Genomic DNA, 21,635 nt, shown 5'->3' with positions numbered 1-21,635 from the left:
TTTGGCGTTGATTTATGAAATAAACTGTCGTCTACTGTTGCGTCTTTTCTCATTTTTCTTTTTTTTTACGAGTTTATTGCCACTTCGCTCAGTAGACGTCATGGACTGCCATATATTCGCCTTTTTGAAATTACAGAAAAACACATAAAATGGAAGTAGTAAGGTGGAAATTTGGGCGAGTTGAATCTTATTCATGATGTAGTTAGCGTGTACGTGTTTCCTACGTGTTTGCCTACGTGTATGGCCTACGTGTTTTTCCTTCAAGTTTTAGTTACGAAAAAGCGCTCATGTGTCTTTCTCCCACTTTGGTCCTCGTTTTTGGCTATAACTACATCACAACATAAAACAGAGCTCAGCGCATCGTTCGCGCTGAAGTCACGGCTGATTATCTTCTTTTGCTTCCCTTGTCGTTCACAGCCAGGAAATGCTTTGGTCATTGTCGCTCATCAAAATATTCAAATACTATAAATTAAAAGGCTTAAGAGCTTTGAACAGGAACTCCGTCGTCTCAAGATCAGCTTTAGAAGACCCCTCATTGAAATTGGACCCTGAACGCGGGCACACACAGACACATTCAGTGATGCGCATAATTAGGCTTCTGTCGTCCGGTTGCACGTGATATATAGTCTTAACAACAAGACATTTAAAGCTATAGCGGTAAAGGCGTCGTTGTACAGAAAATATTGTTTCGGCGCCGTCGGCGTCGGCGTTGTGAGTGAAAAATCAGGGGCATAACTTTTACCGGGAGATGATGCCCAGAGAGCGACCTAAAAGCCAGGTGCGCCACCTCGGTCACGTGACATTGCGGCGTCATCACAACTTGCTGACCGTAGCAGATGGCAGTTAATTAATGACTAGTCGCTCGGGAAGACCAGCTTGGGGCGCACAAGGCTCACCGCTAGGAGCACCTGCCATCGCAGTGCAGTGGCACATCGCTTAACCGCTGCACCGCTGCGCCAGGATGAATAGAGGACTTTCAGTATCTATGAATGTAAAGTACAGAATGACAGTATGTATATTTGGGAATTAACCCACTAAGCTGTCGCGTCATACCATTAAGGCTGAGCTTAAATGTCCCCTCCAAGCGACACCTAAAGACTCCAAGGGAGGAGGCGACACTTAAGCTGTGCCTTAAGGCTATGACGAGATAGCGTATTGAGTAAATTCCAATAACTGCAGAATGCAAATTTATTCTTTACATTTTTATACCCTCGGAGTCCTCATACCCTCCTGGCGCAGTGGTGCAGCGGTTAAGCGATGCGCCACTCCAGTGCGGAGGCAGGTGCTCCCAGCAGTGGGCATTATGCGGCCCAGGCTCATTTTCGCAGCGACCAACCATTAACGTAACTGCCACCTACCACGGTGGGCAGCTTGCTCACTGTCTGGTGGGCAGGTTGCGAGGACGCCGGAAGGGCACGTGAACTAGGTGGCTCCCCTGCCTCCTGGGTTGCTCCCTGGCGAAGCAGTGGGCACGAGATTCTCCTTAAGCCAATGGACAACTTTTCGAACGCGACATGGACGCCCTGCGCCGACGGTGCAAAAATCTCTTCCGCATCCGACACTTCAATCAATGCCCAAAGTCGAGGGGATGAAAATCATGGACGTTGCGCACTTTTCCATCATCGCTACGTTCTTGGGTGTCTTCACGCAGCAATGTTTGAGTCATACCAGCGCCACCCCGGTAGCCGTGGGGGTCACAAACAAGCAAAGCCTCCTGCCCACGGAAGAAAAAAAACTGAGGGAGCGCCACGTCACGCGGCCAGCGTTCGCAAGCCGAGTGTTTATGAAGCCGTTTTCTCCCTCGGTTTTTCGCTCTCCCAGTCAGTCCTTTATGTTTTGGTTCTGGTAAGTTTTAGTGCGCGCGTATGAGCGGCTTGTGGCGCGGAGCGTATACAGCACAGTCTATAGCACGGAGGTTGATCTACAGTCAGTCTGCCGCGCTAATCCACGCATGCGCGCGCGCAGCGGGCTAGATTTTACCGCACGCTATCACGTGGCGTAATCATGGGAGAGACAAACTCTCTCTTTTTTTTACTATATCTTTGTTTGTTAAGACCAGGCTTCAAGGTGTTCGCCGGACGCTCCCTCCTCAGTTTTTTTTTTCCTCCATGCTCCTATCACTCCCATAGACTATTGAAATACTTCAATGTGTTCGCACAGCAGACTGCAGCGAGTACAGTTGGTGGCGACACCTGCAGACATCCTCTAGAAGCAGATAGTGAATCTAAGCGCCGAGGCGCGGCGCTTGCTTACGTGGCTGGTGTGGGGCGCCCTGGGCAAGGTCCATGCCAGTGGAGTTTTCTCGTGGTCCTTGACCTACATGTCAAGCGGACGGCGGCGCCAACGTGTACGCTCCAAGGTAGATCAATTGGTGGCGAAAGTCCCACAGGGCACCATCGGGACGAAAAGCGAAGGAACAGGCTTTGTGGCGCCACCTAGGAGTGAACGTGAATTAACAAATGAAAAAAAAAAAAAAATTGGCCGTCATGCTGATGTTTCTGGCGCGCTGTTTGAACTTTTTTTTTTCCTATATATAATTGACAAAAGACAAGGCCAAGGGCGATGGAGTTGCAAATTGGAGAGGGATGGAGTTGCAAGGTGCTGCCATTAGTTTGCAAATAAACACCACCGTTACTCTTCAGCCGGCTTAACAGCAATTTTCCCTGCAAAGTGGGCTCTCGGCCTAATTATTAGGGCACTATTCTACCTCCATGAACGTTGACCTCATCTCCCGTCGCGCGCAATGCAAAAGCATGGTGCGTGTTTTTTTTTTTCTGAAAGTAGCTTCTGAATTAAATAGGACCTTAGAGTGAATGCCGCAGCTCCGAAAAAGTGAACTATGTTGCTTTAGTGATTTCAGTAAAGGTAAAAATGAGTGCTCCAACGGAAGTTGCGTTACATCGAAAAGCATGCTTTATTTGCTCAAGATTACACACTGAGATGCGTCGCGAAATACAAAATGAAATCTTCAACTGTAGCAAGGTGACCGCCCTCTATTCAGCTGCCACAGAGTCTTGAGATATTAAACTGATTAGAGCCTGGAAATATTAAAGTGATCTGAGCGCACTTGCGAACAAAACGTGGACGGGCTATAAAAAGGTCACACTAACGGACAAGCAATGCGCCGTCAACGTCACAACAAACGCGAACCAGATAAGGTGAGCGGGAAAACACAGTATTAGTTCCTCGATAGGAAATTCAAACCACGTTTATTAATTACCACTCAAAATGCCAAAGCAACGCAGCAACACGGCAGTAGTGCAGGTGTGCATACAGAATATGCCGCAATTTGCCACGACGTCCATGGAAAACTAAGCAAGGCGCTGAAGCAGCATCATCGCTCCGTTCGAGAAGACGCCGTCTTCAGCGGGCGCTTGCCGCCTTCGCCTTGCTGACACTACAAAATTAACCACAACCAGCCCAACGAAGTTCGAAAATGTTTGTCACAGATAACATCCGTTTTTCGCAGACAACTGCATAACAGCAACACGACGACAAAGTGAGTAACGCTAAACCGCACCTGCTGCCTCCCCGCACGTAAAAAGGTTTCCGCTCGGACATTGTTTGATACAGGCGCTGTTCATACGCTCAGTGGGCTTGTGGGTCAAAAAGAGCATGCGAGGAAGCTTAAAACAAGCTGGAATACTAGTCCTACTCAGAAATTCCGCGCAATTCTTCTTATTTTTTTTTTGCGGAGAAAAACAGTCATTTTTATTTATTCATATGATAATAATGGTTTGCTTTTGTTGTTTAACTACAAAATAGTTCTCAGTTGCACACAGTTCCTAAAACTCCACCTGCATTCCCAGGGTTCTTTGCAATCGAACTTTACCCTTATCAAAAGGATCTAACACGCGTCTGGATCCATAGAGCGTCTGGTCACGTTGCATGAGACCTTGTTCGAGAGGGCGAGGATATGGTCGATTGTTATTCACAGTATCGCTTCGGGTGCATGTAACGTTTTGCGTTACCTCTTTTTCTCTTCTTTTACTCCCACTTTCCTCCCTTTCGTCACGGCGCGGTTGAGGTTTCCACCGAGAAGTCAGAGAGTTACTGCGCCATTTCTTTTGAACAACAGCACTAATTAGGTTTGGGTTTGGTTTATGTCATTTAACGTCCCAAAGCGACTCAGGCTATGAGAGACGCCGTAGTGAAGGGTTCCGGAAATTTCGACCACCTGGGGTTGTTTAAAGGGACTATGAAACAAATTTATTGAGATTATGTAAAGATAGGCAATCCATCACTCGTCACTCCAGCGCAAGAATTTTTGAGCTAGCATCAATAACAACGAAGTTATAGGCGATTAAAAATCACCCTCCTTCTCTCCCCCCTCAACTCGTACGCGCGGGGCACCATAAAAAAATAAAGAAAACAGCTCCGGGACTGGGCTCCGCCCATGAAAACGTCATTCGTTGACGTTCGGTTTACAACTTCCGGTTGTCGCACTCGCAAGGAGCAGCGTGCGTCGGCAGCGTCTCTCCGGTCTCGGCGCTTTCTTGGATTGCGGCGCGCGTCGGGTTTCTTTGCTAGTTGGCAGAATGGACCCGGACCTGTTCCCGGCTCACACAATGTTTTATTTTTTTGTGCGCTGGTTCGGCCGTCACACCGATGCTGCCAAGTCTTGGTGTGAAACACCGTGCATATACTGAGCCTAGCTCTCGAATGATGTTGGACACCCGGCTGCGGGATCGCAAAATCGCGCCGCCCGACTTAGAACACAAGGAACATACGGTATTACGGTCGTAAAACGGACGGGAGAGTCAAAGAAGGTCGGGACCGAGTCTGCATGTCGAAGCAGCAGCCGAATGTGAACAGCAGCAGTACGTAGCCGTCAGGCCAAGGCCCTCTGCGACAGCTAACGCTTCGAATTCGTCCTGTGCCCTAAGTAAATGCGGCACCTTTTTTTAAGTTCTCGTAGATAAAATTGTCTTCCATCGCAGATCATATCCTGTAAACGTCCATACCGATCGCTGTAAGCTGGAAACTCACCTTCCCGGCGGGAAGAAACAGTGTCGGCAGCGACTTCGGTCGAAGCTTCAGGTGCTTGACATTCATGCCTGACTATCGAACGAGCGCTGGGTTATAGTAGTAAGCGTCAGGTGCGAAGTGTCGACCGCAAACGCGGAGTCTTCGGCGTGCGTGCGACGCTGGCAGTCCGATGCGCTCCATCCAGGCTGCTCGCTCACGCACGTCTCTAGGAGTAACATGCCTGAGTTCAACACCTCGCCAGTCACTGGGTTGGCAGCCGACGACACAGCAAGGCGTATTCATCTTGGGCGGTCGAAAAAGGCACTGCTAGTGGCTCCCGAACTCGCGACAGAAAGAGGCGGCAGAGGTAAATTAAAACCATATGCGCGAAGGCAATGCCCTCGCTCGCGCTTGCCCGAGGGGGTAGCGCGGCAGCTCGAGCAGACGATTTTCACCGCTACCGGAAGTGTGCCCGTGACGTCGAAGCTGCCGCGGCTCTAGCGAATGACAGCGTGCGGTGGCCTGCCGACGTCATGGGACTAGTGACGTCTATCTTCCCGGTTTTGGTTTCAGAATTGCTCCCTACGAAGACACCAAGCGGCCCGCGAATTTTGAAAAACACGGTTTTTAAAAATTCATAATAAATTGCCGGCTGAGTTCCGAAGACTCATACTTGGTGTCAATGCTTCTGAGCATCACTTCTAACATTTACAAGCGGCTTTTAATTCTTTTCATGGTCCCTTTAACGTGTACTGACATCGCACAGTACACGGGCCTCTAGAATTTCGCCTCCACCGAAATCCGAGCGCCAAGGCAGAGATCGAACTCGCGCCTTTCGAGTCAGCTAGCAGCCGAGCACCATAACCACTGAGCCACCGCGGAGGCTAAAAAGCACTAATTCGTTGGTAAAAACACTTGCTATAATGCACGGCCGCTTATGGCGTAATCATGTCGGCGATCCGGAGTAAGTTTACTTGTTCCACGAAAGTGAAGAGCGTGTTTAAATCGGCGACTTTTATTCAGATCCAGAGTTCTGACTGGACCACGACAATATGGTACCGAAACTTCCTAGCTCCTTCGAGGATTCGGAGTCCGCTACAGATCGCCGACTGGAATACGCCACTGAATTGGACCGGCCCCGCGGACCCATGCCGAATCTAGGCTGGCATAGCCGGTGTTGATCGATGTGCACTGTTTGGTGTCTAGCACTGAGAGCTGGGGGCTGTCCTCTCTTGAAGCTCGCCATGTGCGCACTGACCTATTCGAATGTGCCGAATGCGTGCTCCAGCAACGAATGCTCTCAAGGGGCCAAGCCATGGGCTCGTATCGATGTCCGGGTCATGGATCATTTTCAAGACGCGCGCAACAAGGGGTTGAAAACATGTGTGTACTGTCACGGGGCTGGGACACGGTACGCAGGCACTAAGCTAAAGGCTAGGAAATTTCAAGACGCTTGATGGCGGAGCTTATTTCAGCAAAAAGCAAAACATTGTGGCGAAGAATGGAGCAAGCGTTGTGGGTGAACGCAACATTTGCCAACCTTTCTCCCAAACTAAGGTTTAAAAGCTGGCGATCTTTTCGTTCGACCAAATGCGTAATAACTCCTCTGACATCATTTCTAATCATTTCTGGTATCACTATATTTTTTTTTTTGGCGCTTCAACACGGCATACAGTTTGATCAGCCCTGCGTCACAGAGCTTTCGTCTAATGAGTCATATACTTCGCCGCTTGTTTTACGAATTTCTGTGCGTAGAAAACAATCTTTCACGAAGCAAATTGTACTTCCTTACGTGTCTAAGTGCGAACCTTGCTTGTCTATGGGATCCATTTCGTTGCATATATTGCCGTCTATTTCACCACAAGAACCCCTTCATTACTAAAGTTCGCGCTAATAACATGTAGCACTGCGTTATAGTCAGATGTATAATTTTTTTTAATTATTTGCTTTGGTAAAAAATGGGCAGTCTCGCTTAAACAGTACTACAAATGCGTCTACTTTTTCTGCACATTGTTGGAAGAGTGGGCGCTATTTAATTTGCCGTAATTCTTCTACGTCTACGCATCTTGATGTTTGGAGTGTTCCTCTAACCTGGCTAAAGAATAAAGATGGGCTAGTTGGTGCTTTTGATCCACAGCCTGCGACATATTACTAACGTTAAAATGCACAAAAAAGACAGACAGCAGAAACACACAGGACAGGCGCTAGCGCCTGTCCTGTGTGTTTCTGCTTTTTGTCCTTTGTGTGTATTTTAAAGCTAGTAATATGTCGCAGTCTGTGGATCTAGTCCGGCTGTAACGAGCCCGTTAATGGCGCCTACGTGGCCTAATGTAAGTGCATGCAGGTGAATAGAAAAAAACTCCAACCACTTTTTCGTAAAACATGGAAAAAAAGGCATTTTTTTAGTTTTAGTGTTCATAAAACAATAGTTCTATTATTTCTACAACATTGTGTCATTACAAATGAACCTAAGCGAGTTCACGGTGGCGCTTCATTCTGTACCACTTTACAAAGATAAAGGAAAGCAGTAATAAAAAAGAAGGCTACCTCAACGTGGTATAAAGTAGCCTAAATGTTTCTAGTAGCTCTCTCCGCTTCACGATGTACTATCGAGGACAAAATATTGCGGGACGCGAGTTCTTGGAAAAACGTTTATTGTAGTTCCACCTCGCTACCCAGTCGCCTGATACTGCACGAAGGTATTAAAGGCCTGGATCCTCCTTCCTCCGGTAACAATATCAGGCGACTGAGCGGCGAGGTGGGACTACAATAAACGTTTTTCCAAGAACTCGTGTTCTGCAAACTTTTGTCCGTGTCAGTACTTCTCTTTTTGTGTGCAGGCTCGGCGATAAAGTTTTTCAGGAGGGCTCCCTAGGTGGATGAAACTGAATTTTTCTAAGTCAGTGCCTTGCGCACCACTGCCACTATTTCTTCTTTATGCCTTCTTTTTTGCATGCAGGCTATTCTCCTACTCCCTAGGCTACCTGCTGGCTGGCTGTACTTCTAGAATGTTATAGAGGCCAATGCATTGTTTGCAAGCAAACAACGTTCCTTATTCACTTCGCATTTTTTTAGATACATGCTGTTGGGTTGCAATTGATTTTACGAATATCCTCAGTGATGATTTAACGTATGAATGGATCTACACAGCGGAATACCCCTCTCCCGGCCTAAGTCACGGATCTTGTTTCGAAGAAGGAGCGAAAGGCATGGCTTGGCATGATTGCCAAACATACTGCGACTGGAAGCGTGGTGAAGTGGATTCGATCTACTAAAGTGTCAATTTGCTGTGTTTTTGTCAATGACGTCGAGTCTTTGACCGTTTGAATGCACTAACTGATCTAAAAAGACCAGCTGCATATATTCACATGATAGCGTTAAGGAGATCGTGTCACAAAAAATCTGGCACCGGCATCATTGACCGTGAGCGAAAAATCCGCTAAAAACCCCGAGAGACGCAACCTAGGAGGCAGGTTGGCCACCCAGGTCACGTGACCTTGGGCCTCATCCCAACCTGCCCACATGCTTGTGAGCAAACTGGCTACCTTGGCAGGTGGCACTTACATTAATGATTGGTTGCTCGGGAACAGGAACCTTGGTCGCACAGGCCTATCGGTGGCAGCCCCTTCCATCGCAGTGCAGTGGCGCATCGCTTAACCGCTGCCTCAGGAGTGCTATGAGGGCTACCCGGAATCTTTGAATGTAGAGAATGAGCAATTCTGTATATGTGAGAATTATCCAGCTGTGCTAGTACACCATACCCTTAAGGCGTAGCTTAAGAGTTCCCTCCAATTTTTTTGCTTGTTCTTTCCAAATAACGAAAACCGGCGAAAATCTGGTAATGGAGCGAAGAAAAGAGCAAAGCGCTTTCACCGCAAAGCTTAGACTTTTTTTTGTGTGCCTTAGCAGCCAGTTGCCCCAATGGCAGAGCGGTGACACGATCAGTCACACCAGCATTGTCATTACCAAGACTTGATTACCTTCCTGCAACCTGGCGCGTTGTTTATGAAAGGAAAAGTAGACGAAGAGCGAGCGGTTCGAGCTGAATTCATTGCCAAAGTGTGCGAGAAATAGAGCAGGGGACGTAACTATTTATTTTATTATTATATTTCTTTTTCCTCCGCCAGTGCCTCACTGGCTATAGCATTGGGCTGCTGAGCTTATGGACTCGAAATAGAATCCCGTACGCAGCGGGTGCATTTCAGTGGAGGAAAAATGCAAAAACGCCCGTGCGCTCTGCGATGTAAGCGCACGTTAAAGAACTCCAGTAGGTCAAAATTAATCCGCAGACTACAACAAATTTGTCTCTGATTGTCATGCATGCGCCGATTCGGAACGGTAAACATCCCATTCCACCGCCTACAATTTTTTTTTCGTCTACAATTTTTTTTTTCGCCTACATCACCACGCCGAGGCAGCCAAGCATGCTTTGCAAGACTTCGAAATCATGGTTGCTTCGGTGTCCTCATGAAGTGCGTGCCTGAGAGAGAGTATCAAGGTCAGAAGTAAATAAATCATGTATGCATAAGCGAACGGTCTGGAATGTAATTTTCCTGTTTTCAGTCTCGACAGCTTAGCAACGCAATCTAAAAGGTTGCGCCGGGCGTGTAGAGTTTAGGTGATTACGCATGCATGTGTTGCGCATCATACAATATTTTGTTCGTGTAATTCTTACACTCTCATATTTCTTTAGGGGCCATTAAGGCGCTTGACTCTGTTCAGTGGATTGGATTCCCGGGATAAAATAAGAAAGTAAGCTAATATAAGGTTGTTTTCCCTGCCTCGTCAGTGCGCAGGCAGTTACGAAACGGAAATTGGTCAACGTGTATAGCGCTGCTTTTGCATTTTCCGAGACGAGGCTGTACGTCGGCGCGAGGCCTGCGCAACGACAGCGAGAGCGCGGCAGGAGAGCGCGAGGGCTGAATTTTTATTTCTTATTTTTTTTTCGGTATGCAGACAACGACCGCTGCCCCGTCGACACGAGAGCAGGCAGTCACAGGCGTGTCGTTTGTAGGAGTGCAGTCTTATAGCCGAACACAGCTGCTCAAGTGGATCGACCGTATGGGATGCCATCGACGTTGTGATTGGAGTGGACCGGGGAGACGTGATCCGAACCCACAATTTGTCATAGGGATACTGACGGTACGTCCACATTCTCTCGATTGAGCGTAGAAAAGCGTAGGAGCTAATACGACGATGAAACTAAGTTTTTAACGCCATTTTTGTTTCATATCTGTAATGCAGTGAGTATGGCTAGCAGGATGACTCTCTATGTGAAGTTTCAGGGAGCGTGGTAAAACTTCGTGATATATGCTTTCCGCGCTGTCTCCAGCGGCGAAAGAGAGATAATTCGATTTATAGTAGTCTTCCTCTGGCTTTCTCATTGTACTCGAATACCACGTGCAAGTGATGCCGCAGATAAGTGTGTTTGGGGGGGGGGCACACGACGAGTAACATTGGCTTTTTTGCATAGTAAACTGATCCATGCCGTAGAGGGGCAAGAGTTTGAGGAATAATTGTAGCAACGTCGTAGGCATATCGTGCACGGAGTGAAATGAGGCCGCTGAGTGTGGTAATGTCAGATTGGCGTTGAAAAAAAAATGATCTAAGATGTCGAAAATCTAGTTTCCATCACGAGACAACAACGTATTTTTATATACCTATTTGTCATTATTAACCCTTTCAGGCGCCATTTTTTGTTTTCACTGAAATCAATTTTTTTTTTTCACCTAAGTAGTATATTCAGGCCTCAAGAAAGGGAATTTGTTAGTTTTCGAACGTGAAAGACCAGCAGGTCAGTTCTTACAACGATGTGGATAATTCCGTACAAAGTGTAAGATTTGTTAGAAATAATAACATCGAAATGCTCTCGTGTGTCAGGTAAACACCCTAGGGATCGTGGAATCGCTTTGTGTTTCGAAGATGCACATTACTCTCGAAATTTTGCAAAAACAATCGATGTTTTCACTCGCGGCAAAATCTGCCTGAACAAAAACGGCGGACAAAGTGCTACCCAGCTCACTCTTATGTGAAATATTATCTACTGCACTCGCTACGTGGTACAAAAACGCAACTTATTTGCAACAAGAAGGGTGCTCCGTTTGACTGAAATAATGAAATCACTGTTAAGTGCTCCAGTTTCTCAGAAAAAGCTGTAAGTTTGCCGCTTACACAATTGTGTACAAAGCGCCTGAAATGGTTAACAGATAATCCTACAAAAAAAATAATAAAAGAAGGCTGTGGGGGAGAAACAATGAATTGCAAAAAACGTGCTGTTTTTCAAACGCAAAAAAAGAACAATCTGTGAGGTTAAAGCCTGGAATCTGAATTACTCCTTTGTGTGGAGTTATAGACGAGAAAAGATAAACTGCGGGCAGTGCCAAGAAATCTGGACAGTCAGTGTTTACCTCTCAAGCAGGGATAACAACAAGCCATGCCATAATATTTAGGGGTGAAATAGGGGCTATATGAGCCTTAGAGAAGGAGACGAGTCAAAAAGTCAGAGCACAACAAAAGTTTGCTTCCTGCATACTCGCAGCGTTTTAGCTGAATCATGTAGTAAATGCTTCCTTCAAATTAGAAAGCTATTTCATGAAGGCGAGTGTTCCAAGCTTTCCAGTCAGTGTATGAACAAAAGACTAACTTAATGGTACTGAATGTGCGGACTATCTCACAGCCCTTGCGTCATTTCGCAATGAAACTAAATTGAAAAATTTTGCAACATAATGCATACATATGGTTAAGAGGCGGGTTTCAAAACACTTCCTTACAATGAACTGCTTTTCTATCCCCATATTTGCGGTATGTGCGTATAAGACGCTAAGTATCAGTAGAAATTTCTTCACTAATTTTGATTATGGAGATGACGGGCGCACTTAATTCATCAGAAAGGTTCGGAAGGACCGAAGTGAAGTGTATTTATAGATGGCTTTTCACTAACTGTTCGCCTCACTCGGATGTGTAGTGTTAATGCTTAGCTATATGTTTAGTTCTAGGTACGGGGTTGACCGAAAGTTCCAAGGCCACAGGGTATACTTTTGAGCGGCATAGTGAGGCAGTTACGAAACCTGCGAAGCTCCAAATCTCTGTATAGGGTAATAAAAGTAATGCTCTAACCTCTGACACCCTTGATAGCTCTATTGGCATCAGAAGTGTCAGGATATACAGAAATAAAGCAGACGCTGTGGCCTGGGAACTTTTGACCACCCCTGTACCTCTGCAGCTGTATTGTTTTTCTGTGCACTTATTCCAACTATATATATCTTCCGCCACAAAAGGTGCCACTACGATGAACAACATGACAAGTCAGGAAGGTGTAGTAGTGGATGGACTGCCTGAGTGCCTAAGGGATCTCGCACACCAAGAACTTGGAGAGACGGCCGTCGTAAGACAACAAGCTCTAAAGCAACTACGCCAACTTATTTCAGGTAAGCCCATAAAGCCTGTAACTACCACGCCGCAAGATGCCAATTGATAGGAAAATGTAACTAAGCTCCCTGGCCTATCTTTTAAATACAAAATTGCCAGAGCGGAGATTATTTGAAACTGTTTTAACAAAACAAAAACCTCAACGTAAATTAACCTCTCTACGCTCTATTTAAGCAAAGTTCACCACCCTTGAGTGGTTTGCGACGTGGGCATGAGACGTAAATCGTTTTTAGTTGTGGCCCATTCATAAGCTTGGTTCAAGCGATATACTTGTGCTTGGGCAAAATTGATTTCTCTGGGTAAGCTGCTTGCGGATATCCGCTCCGTGCTGGTGGAACAACAACACAAAAAGCCAATAAGCAATGTCAATAACAACTGTAATTGCTTAAACTATCATATAAAATTTATCGAGTTTCTGACCATTAAGACAGAACCACGCGGAGTAATTTTGTTGTGGTGGTTGCGCGCTCGGCATGCTTCTCCTCAAAAGAGGCGGGAAGTTGTTCTAGCAGTGTAGCTGACACCTCCAATTAGGCTCAGGTAGTTTCGAAGTTTCTGCTCTCTGTCTCTTTTTGTGTTCCTCAGACGAATCGTCACTCTACTTCACCACGGACGAAGCCATTCTACTAATTTTTCTACGAGCTCGGAAGTACGACGTCCCGTGTGCATGCAAAAATGTGAAGACGTACTTCAAAGCGCGAAAAGGAAATCCAGAGATGTTTGATGCCCTCAGTCTGGACACCGTACCCTTCTATGCCGTCTGCCGTCAGTACCAGCTGATGACTGTGTCTCGCAAGACGGACCCTGAAAGCCGGCCAGCGGTAATGCTCAATTTGGGTAAGGTAACTGAACTTGTCACATTTGCCAAGTCGCGGTTGCAAGAAATATACAGTGGCTGCTCTCGGAGCGCAGAAGTGAACGTAAGCTGTATATATTCGAAGCGGGTGAGGGTATTATTTTCGCCAAAGAAGTGAACAGAAATGGAAAAAGTATTTCTATATGCCCTGTGGGGTTTAAATGGGGGAGATAAATGCGCATTCCCCGTTTAACCGCGGCTGAGCCAGTTCAAAACCGCGCGGACCCCACCCCGTGGTCGCGTACGCTACTGAGCGCACGCCGACCACGGCGGGCCGTGCTCTACGGGAACAAAGGAACGACACACTGGCTGACACAAACAAGGCATTTATTGCTATAACAACAATAACGCCAGCTAGCAACAAAATACACTGAGGAATCTAGGATGTCCGACTCACCAGCACGGCTACGAGCGAACGTCCGCCCACGGTAGGGCAAAGGGATAAACTCCGAGGTCGAGCGGGACGGGCTCGGCGGGAGTAAGTTCCGACCAAGAGGCGCCCGTCGACGAAGAGCGAAGTTGCGAGCGAAACGTCTGCTCGCTTCCCGATCCCAGGGAGAAGAGACCCCGTAGCTCCCCTCGAGCGCGCAGCAAAACGCCATCCGTGGCGCTGGTGTCGCTGCGACGCGAGCGCCCTCCCCTGTTAGTGGAGAGTCACCGAACCGAGAGGAGTGCTTTGCGGAGGAGCTAACCACAGGGAACTAGCGCGTTGAGGGAAAGCGAACGCAGGGGACGAAAGCGTCCCCACAGCCCATGTATTAATGCGCGAACTTCTGTACTATTTGGAAAAACTCTGCCGTTCCAAGCCACCGTGCTTGTTTATGATTTACTGGTTCTATTTATACATGATATGTCTTGCTTATAACTTAGGAATAGTGTTGGTGCGGAAGAAGGGCTTCTACAAGCTTCTCTAGTGAAGCGGGGTGTCATGTGTTAAGCTTATTAGTCCCACAGAAAACTTGCCAAAAGGCGCAAATCATATGCCACTATATATTTTGGTGATAATTTATTCGTCTGGTTCGAAGTTTCTTGTAACGCTCTGTAAACAGCCCATTCCAGCTGTACTGTGTGCTTTAGGAGGCTAACGCACTCGCGCAAATGAGCCGTGTGACAGGCGTTGCAACACTCAGCCGAGATCGACGCTGTAGTTAGCTCGCAGAGGTGATTTTGCGCTTTCTCCTTCTCTCTATCCTTCTCCTCCTTCTCTTTAGCGTTCAACGCGGCCAGGCGTGCGCATTCGATGATACTTGGACGCTGAATAAAATTGACACTTAAATGACGCTGAGTAAAATTGGTCTGCAAATGAGATTTTCCTCCTTACATGTCAACAAGAAGTTGCAGTTGTGGTTTAATAAAATGAAGTGACCTTAGTGCCGGGATTCCTTCTTCTCGGATACGTTCCGGGCAGCAGCAAAAATATATTATTGTTCGTAATTTTTCTCCCGTGAGGAAAACGCAACTACATAAGACCCCAAATTAAGTAAATAAGCGTTGAGCAATTTTTTTCTCACCCAACAACATGGTCCTATATCATCCATGCCTCAGAAACAACGCCCAAAGTACACTTCACCCTGCAATAATGAATCAGGGCCGCACACACCATCTTTATGCACGGGCCCGAGCCCAGCACGGGACCGCAACTTCAGGCATGGGACCGGCCTGGGCACTGCACGGTGTGGCCATGGTCCGGCAAAGCGACACAATTCCCGGCCCGACCCTGCTCGGCCCGCGGACCGTGCCGAGCCCGTGGAGGGCTCGACTTGAGGGGGTGCCACTCTTTGAGACCTTCGCATCACTGCAATATCTTTTATTAGCGACGTCGTCTGCACACTCCTCAAGAGTCGATTGCACGAGCAGTTGCAGTATAGCAGGAGAGCACTGCGACAGTTGCTGCCGGAACGCTACAACGGCCCGTCGAAACAGCTGTGTGAAATGTGAATGTCTAAGTACAGATGAACGTTTAACTGCAGGAGTAGGAACTGTTTGAAAGTTCATAATGTGTCATGAAGCAGAAAGTTCCAATGGCAGGAGGCGTGAGAGGGAGGTAGTGGAAAATTAGGCGTGAGAAATGCAGATTGGGTGTTAGGACGGTCTTAGACGTACTAAGCATTTTAGGTTGTGCTCACCTTCTTAAATGTCTAAGAAAGACCGAGGTTTCAGACTCTGGCTTTTAAGGCCAGATCTCAGCCTACTGGACCACGGGACTATCAGAAGGAGCTTCTCGGAGCCGCAGCAGAGCGCGTGCTGCAAGTTAGACGCGGAAAAAAATTGGCGCGGGTTTAGCTTTGGTTAAGCCTGGTAGGTTGCTAAAGCAGGTGTTTTATGCGGCATATGCAGCGCCTCTAGTGGGAAGAGCGCGGCGCGCCGTGTCAAGCGGCCGCCGTTGCCCAACGAGCTGAGTTGGTAGCCCGTCTCTCGCTCCTGCTATGACGTCACGCCATAAAGTCACTAGCGCCTCTAGCGGGATGAGCGCGGGGCGCCGTGCCAAGCGGCCACCGTTACCCGACGAGCCGAGTTGGTAGCCCGTCTCTCGCTTCTGGTATGACGTCACGCTGTGACGTCGCTAGGCATGGCATGACGTCAGGGGTCATTCTAAAGGTCAAACGTGAAAAGTGGCCGCCGCTACGCGAAAGGCCGTTCTTGGGAGTAGTATTGCTTTCGCAATAAAAAAAAACGCCGGTATTGATAGCACGAAATAAGACGTGGGTTATTGTTCCTATGACGCGTTGAACGCTAAGGAATAAAAACTAAGTATCTCGCCGTCATGCTGTTCCAGTCCGAAATACACTAAGCTTTTTTTTTTTTAACGTTCTTCCACTTTTCTCACCGAAACATGTCTGTGCGACCTACATGCTCTCGTTGCATTCTTTTCAGGCACGTGGAACACGGACATCTGCTCGCTAAATGAGTTTTACAGAGTGGGAATACTGCACATTATGCACATGCTCTTGAAGGACGACTTCCAGATAAGAGGCGTCGTGGTCGTGTTAGATTTAAAGAACCTTGGTCCTTACCATTTGGCTCATTACACGCCTCCAAATATCAGGAAGTTCGTCCAGCTTGTCCAAGTAAGTAGTTAACGTCTCTTTGCTAGACGACGAAATGTTTTCCCTGTTAAGACTTGTCTCTTGCGTGTGTCTTGAAGCGAACATTCGTTTGGCATAGTGGGGTAGATCCAGTTTATACTCAATACTTCCCAGAGATATAAACCTTTCTTGAGAAACTCATGTATGCCTTAATCGGCTATATCTATTTTTGTTGCTTGTTTTTGTTCGTCCTATTGTCAAAATTGTTCGGCGGCCACGTGGAGATATAGCTTGCTCTGCACATTTTTCTGAATTTATCACGACGGGCTGATCTCATGATTCGGTTCAATGAAATCTGGGGTTGCAGGATTCTGAAGCATACTCTGATGGCTGTCGAAAACACCACGTATATCTGAGTGAATGACTCGGTCACGTGCATGGTTGCTTTGTAGGCGAAAAAACTGGCGCTGCGGCTATTCTCTTTCATTTGCACTATCATGAGGTAAGTGAGACACTTGTTAGAACGTTGCAGTGAGCAATGTGTCCTATCTGTGCAGGCTGGCATTTAGACAAACATCACACAGAGTGCACCTAAAAATGACGAAATACCGCACCTGCATACAAACACTCATACGTGCAGTTTTCGAAGTGCGCGGGTTTGGTACAAAAAATTAGTGGCGGTTCAACTACTGCTGAACCTGGTTATAGTCGGATACAACTTGAGTCTGCAGTGAAGCTCCGCCAATATTCGGGACCGCCGCACAGAATTCATCCACGACCAAAAAGTAGTCCATTGTTAAATCTTTTCTCTTTATTAAACGAGAAGTGAATCACAAGAACTAAAATTTTAAGTTCTAGAATTTTGATACCTCGTTTGTTTAATAAAGTCACACGTTAAAAAAGATGCCCAGACTTAGCTTGGTTAAGCCAAGAATGCGTTGCATATTGCGCGGTCTTTTTGCGCGAGGTATTGCTTGGCGGCACTCGATTTTCTCAGCAGCTTTTCCCCCGTGATGTATGGATGGATGGATGGATGGATGGATGGATGGATAGGAGCGCCCCCTTTGAAACGGGGTGGTGGCAACCGCCACCATGCTCAGCCGTCCTTTTTTTTCCTTTTTTTTGTTTTTTTTCCTTTCTTTTTTTCACGTTGTTTGGTGACGTCACGTCACGTGGTTTGGTGGCTGCCCGGCCGCGCCCAAGGGCTGAACTGAGTGATTGCAATATGCTACGCATAAAAACTTATTTCGTTTACTGCTGTGGTTGGACAGTGGACAAATACAAGACGCCGCGGACCGCGGCCCAGTGTTAACAACTGGTGTTTTTTTCAGTTGTATCCTACTATAGAGAGCGAAAGCTATGGCGTGTCGGCCAACTATAAGCGGCTTGGCATCTGTAACGTTGAGTGCGTTCCGGACATTGGATAGGCAGCGCACCCACCCTGCCGCCCAGGCAGGTGGCAATTAATGGTTGATCGCGAGAGTTTGCGGACTCAATGAACGTTGTGGCCTGTTGCAGCAGTGTGCCACAATATTGTCAGCGCTAACTCGTGCAGCCCACATCTTTCTTTCATTACGCCACGTACCTATAAGCGCGATTCAGGCGTCCACTGACCTAGTGAGCCCGTTATACGCACTTCTTTTCCTTAGTATCATTGGAGTGTAATACGTTGTTAACGCCAACGCCAATAGCACAATTGACGCCGACGGCCTATGGCTTCAGTACCGCGTTTCTGGAAAGTGCGCGGAAATGTCACTGAGTAAGCCGTACACCCAGCCACACAGACCTCACCACAACGCTATCAATATGGAGGTACCCAATGTTTTCTCCATGTTGTAGTCTATAAAAGATAGGCAAGTGACAGACCATTAACGCGCGTTTATTCTTGTTCCCGTAGGACTGCTGTCCTCTGAGGATCAAAAGAGTCTACGTCATCAACAACCCAGCAATATTTGACATTTTGTTTACTATTGCAAAGCCGTTTCTGAAGCACAAACTGAAGAAAAGGGTAAGATTCATCCCTTTCATTATCTGGCGGTTCTGCGTGTCAGTTACTTGACGGAAAATTTATTTGTTTTTTCGTCGTGAGCACAAAATTCTTGCTAGCCAGAAGTAGGTTTTAGGAAAAAATGCACCTGTGCCCTGAGATTCAATTGGGCACTTAACTTATTAACTACGTCCCAGATTCAAAATGCCGCTTTGGAAACGCACAAGTTGAGGCTTAAAGGGACACTGAGGAGAACGGTATAATTTTTTTTGTTAGCAAAATTGGATAGTTCCGCATTTCATGGCTTTGTTGTCGCCTGTGCGGCGGCGAAATATGAATTTATCGCTAAGATATTCAAGTTCGAAATTGAAAAACTTTTTCACTCCACTCTGATTCAAACTTGGGACCCTCTGATGACGAAATAGCCGCAAGGTGACGTAAACCGACATAAACTTGGGCTTCGTGATTACTGACAGTAAGCGGTACAGCCTATAGCGGCAGCCGAAATGAATACCTCCCGCCGGATGTTGAAGGCCTCTATAAAGCCGCAGCTAGTATAGCATCTTTTACGCCTGCACCACTGTTACAATGGATCCCGCTCCCGATACCGACAACAAACTTTTCGCGCAAGACTGCGGCCTGAACTTCAGCGGCCTCGGCCCCGCACAGCGTGCGATGCTTTTCAGGGCTGAGGCGGACTGTCTGTTAGGATAGCCAGAGCGCTAAAGAATCCTCAGCGACGACAGCAAGCCATTGCAAGCTACTGTGCGGCAGCTGTCACCGCTGAGCCATCGTCGCGACTGATGAGTAGCGACTTGGTACTTACGGACATATTTAAATTCTGTAATTATTGACCTGTTATGCAGCCCGGCCGCCGCCGAGCGGTGTGTTTGCTACCGCGCAGGCTCCTGCAACATTACACAGGTTTAGCGTATAGCCGGTTCGGCGTACTGCACGTACGGTAAATCGTTGCCGTTGCTACCGTTGCCAGGATTGCCTAGCCACATTTGCCGTACGGTAGCGGTTACCGTATATTTATCGTGTTCTCAGTGGGGAACTGCTGAAACTATTAGCAAGACAAAGGTTTTTCTTCGTCGCAGGTGCCTGATGTGGCATGAACTTGTTGCGAGGAGCTATTAGAGGGGCACATGGAGTTCCTCTGCTGCTCTGTACTTGTAAATTAAGGTGCGTCAACAACGAAACCACCCGGGTACGCAAAGTGCATTGCCGCGAAGGACCATAACTTAGCGAAACTCAGCCGGCCGCGAGTTGCGCCGCTAAGTGTGTTTTATTTGGCTTGCAACATTCAAGTTGTCTTTTTTTCCGTCATCCTTGTGCGACAAAAGTTCGTTATAGCGATTTCAAAACAATACTTATATACTTTAATATCTAAAACGCGCAACTCTCATGCACGTTTGTCAGCCTCAAAGAGCCATGGCAATCGGTTATTTCGTTATTGCGCTCTAGAGATTGGCGTGTGCCGGCGGTACCTATCATTTATTTCTTCCCCTTTTCAACCTTACAACAGCTTCGTTGTGATTATGGCTGGTGTTTTTGTTCTTAGGAGCTGGTGTTCTATCGGTACAAGCGTACTCCAACTTCTTCAGTAGTCTGGAGAGCTGGGCGAGTCGATACATGACTGCAGAAATAAAACCAGCAATAAGGACGGAGACAGAGAAAAGGAACACAGAACGACGCGGAGTCCGGGGACGAGGCCCAGTCCTTTACAATTTCTACTTAGTTTGATTGATTGATTGGGGTTTAACGTCCCAAAGCGACTTAGGCTATGAGGGACATGGTAGTGGAGGGCTCCGGAAATTTCGGCCTCTAGAATTTCGCCGCCATAGAAATTGAGCGTCCCTTTAAGAAAAGGTCACAACCAGCGAAAGTAATTACGGTGACATCGCTTGTTTCTATAGATAAATATTAAAGGCAATAAGGTGCTTAAAATATCTAGATGACTGCTATAGTTAAATATAATACATATCAGAATAATTACTGAACAGGATACCTGACTTACTCTATTGGTGGCACATTGGTGACGGCGTTCGGCTTCTGACCCTAGAGACACGGGTTCGCTGACGGCCAACGAGGACGAATTTAGTTGGAGGCGAAATTCTAGAGGCCCGTGCACTGTGCGATGTCAGTGCACTTTAAAGAATCCAAGACAGTGGATATTTATGGAGCCCTTTACTACGGCGTCCCTCATAGCCTGAGTCGAAAGCTACCATAGCAACCAAAGTGCAGGCTCAGGAAGAGTCCCTAGATCAGCCCTGGGACGTGGTGGGTAGGGATGGGATTTAAGGGACAGGATATTGGTAGGCATGCTTGGTTTATGGTAGTTTGGGCGAGATTGGGTCGGCGTTGTATTTAGTAACTGATTCAAAGAATACAATCGGAAATGCTGACTACCAGTGAATGCAAGCAAGCACAGAAAACACAGAGTTAACACGCATCAAACAGAGCAGCGACCATTTGAAAATTTGCGCGTTGCTTTCAGGTCCGCCTTCTTGGGCACGATCTCAACAAGCTGCACGGCCTTGTTCCTGATGACCTGATTCCGGAGGAGTACGGTGGTACGCACGAGAACTACGACTATGACGACATAGAAACGGAGCTGAAAGCGTTAGATGAATCACTCCAGGAGTGGAACTCCTACGGCTTCCGGGAAGCGGCACAGAACAAGGTGTAACGACTGACCAACCCGCTCCTTGCCCCTAAACTCTCACATGTATTAGCCATGTAAATACACTGCATGCAGTCCCTAAAGCTTGAATATATCCTACGTTGACATCACGATAAGTGCTGCTGCACCAGAACTTACTTCACCGCAGCGCTGACCGTGATGTTTTGTGGTCTGAGATGTCACAAGCACTTCATTGTACGGAAGGGGCGACCTGCGTCTTGGTTCTATGACTAGGGCGTTAAGCTGGTGGGCACAATCATTCAGGCTTGATTTCGGCCGCAGCAGTAGCATTTTGGCAGGAGCGGAATGCCAAAATATCAGTGTGATGAGATGCATAGAGCTGGTTAAAGAATCCCAGCTTCTCAAAATTATTTTTCTTTCACTAAGGCAAACCAGACAGTCTGTAGTTTTGATCTGGTATGTAAGAAGGCACTTCTCCATGAACCAAGCAGATAGCCTCAGGAACTGGCGCTAGTATGCGGCTCTTTACATGACGCGTGTTTCGATTTGTACTTTAAGCATGCGCTTGGTTTTTACGTTGAAGATGTCCCCTTGAACCTTTAATCAGGGTGATGAACATTGTTTTTTTTTTTTCGGCAAAAGGAAGCTAGGGGAAATTGCAGTCGTACCTGCGATGCTGTGTTCGTTTGCGATGTTTGAAACTGTATGTGCTGGAAGGTTGTT

At 47.2% G+C, this 21,635-nt stretch overlaps 1 protein-coding gene and 1 long non-coding RNA gene across 2 annotated transcripts in view; one reads left to right on the top strand and one right to left on the bottom strand.

Annotated features, from left to right (window-relative positions):
* LOC149372722 (uncharacterized) overlaps positions 1 to 2,340 on the bottom strand; it is a 273,432-nt gene extending 271,092 nt beyond the window's left edge. The window contains exon 1 of the long non-coding RNA XR_016292522.1: positions 2,254 to 2,340. This is a non-coding gene — a long non-coding RNA (uncharacterized LOC149372722). The remainder of the gene's footprint in view (positions 1 to 2,253) is intronic.
* Positions 2,341 to 10,041: 7,701 nt separating this feature from the next.
* LOC149372721 (alpha-tocopherol transfer protein-like) lies at positions 10,042 to 21,026 on the top strand. Its single transcript, XM_089587055.1, has 6 exons — positions 10,042 to 10,110; positions 12,246 to 12,395; positions 12,982 to 13,233; positions 16,127 to 16,320; positions 18,176 to 18,286; positions 20,766 to 21,026. Exons 2-6 carry the CDS (start codon positions 12,257 to 12,259, stop codon positions 20,955 to 20,957), a joined length of 888 nt encoding a protein of 295 aa, XP_089443181.1. The 5' UTR covers positions 10,042 to 10,110; positions 12,246 to 12,256; the 3' UTR covers positions 20,958 to 21,026.
* The last annotated feature ends 609 nt before the right edge of the window (positions 21,027 to 21,635 follow it).

This window comes from Amblyomma mixtum, chromosome 1 (genome assembly GCF_055824585.1).
Source record: "Amblyomma mixtum isolate Tamu chromosome 1, ASM5582458v1, whole genome shotgun sequence".
In the NCBI taxonomy this organism is placed as follows: domain Eukaryota; kingdom Metazoa; phylum Arthropoda; class Arachnida; order Ixodida; family Ixodidae; genus Amblyomma; species Amblyomma mixtum.
Note: the sequence above shows the minus strand (reverse complement) of the source record. Positions and strands in the feature narration are given on the sequence as shown.

Coding starts and splice junctions, on each gene's coding strand:
- LOC149372721 (XM_089587055.1), top strand. CDS start 12,257: ATGAACAACATGACAAGTCAGGAAGGTGTAGTAGTGGATGGACTGCCT. Junction 12,396..12,981: donor ACTACGCCAACTTATTTCAG/GTAAGCCCATAA, acceptor TGTGTTCCTCAG/ACGAATCGTCACTCTACTTC. Junction 13,234..16,126: donor AGCGGTAATGCTCAATTTGG/GTAAGGTAACTG, acceptor CATTCTTTTCAG/GCACGTGGAACACGGACATC.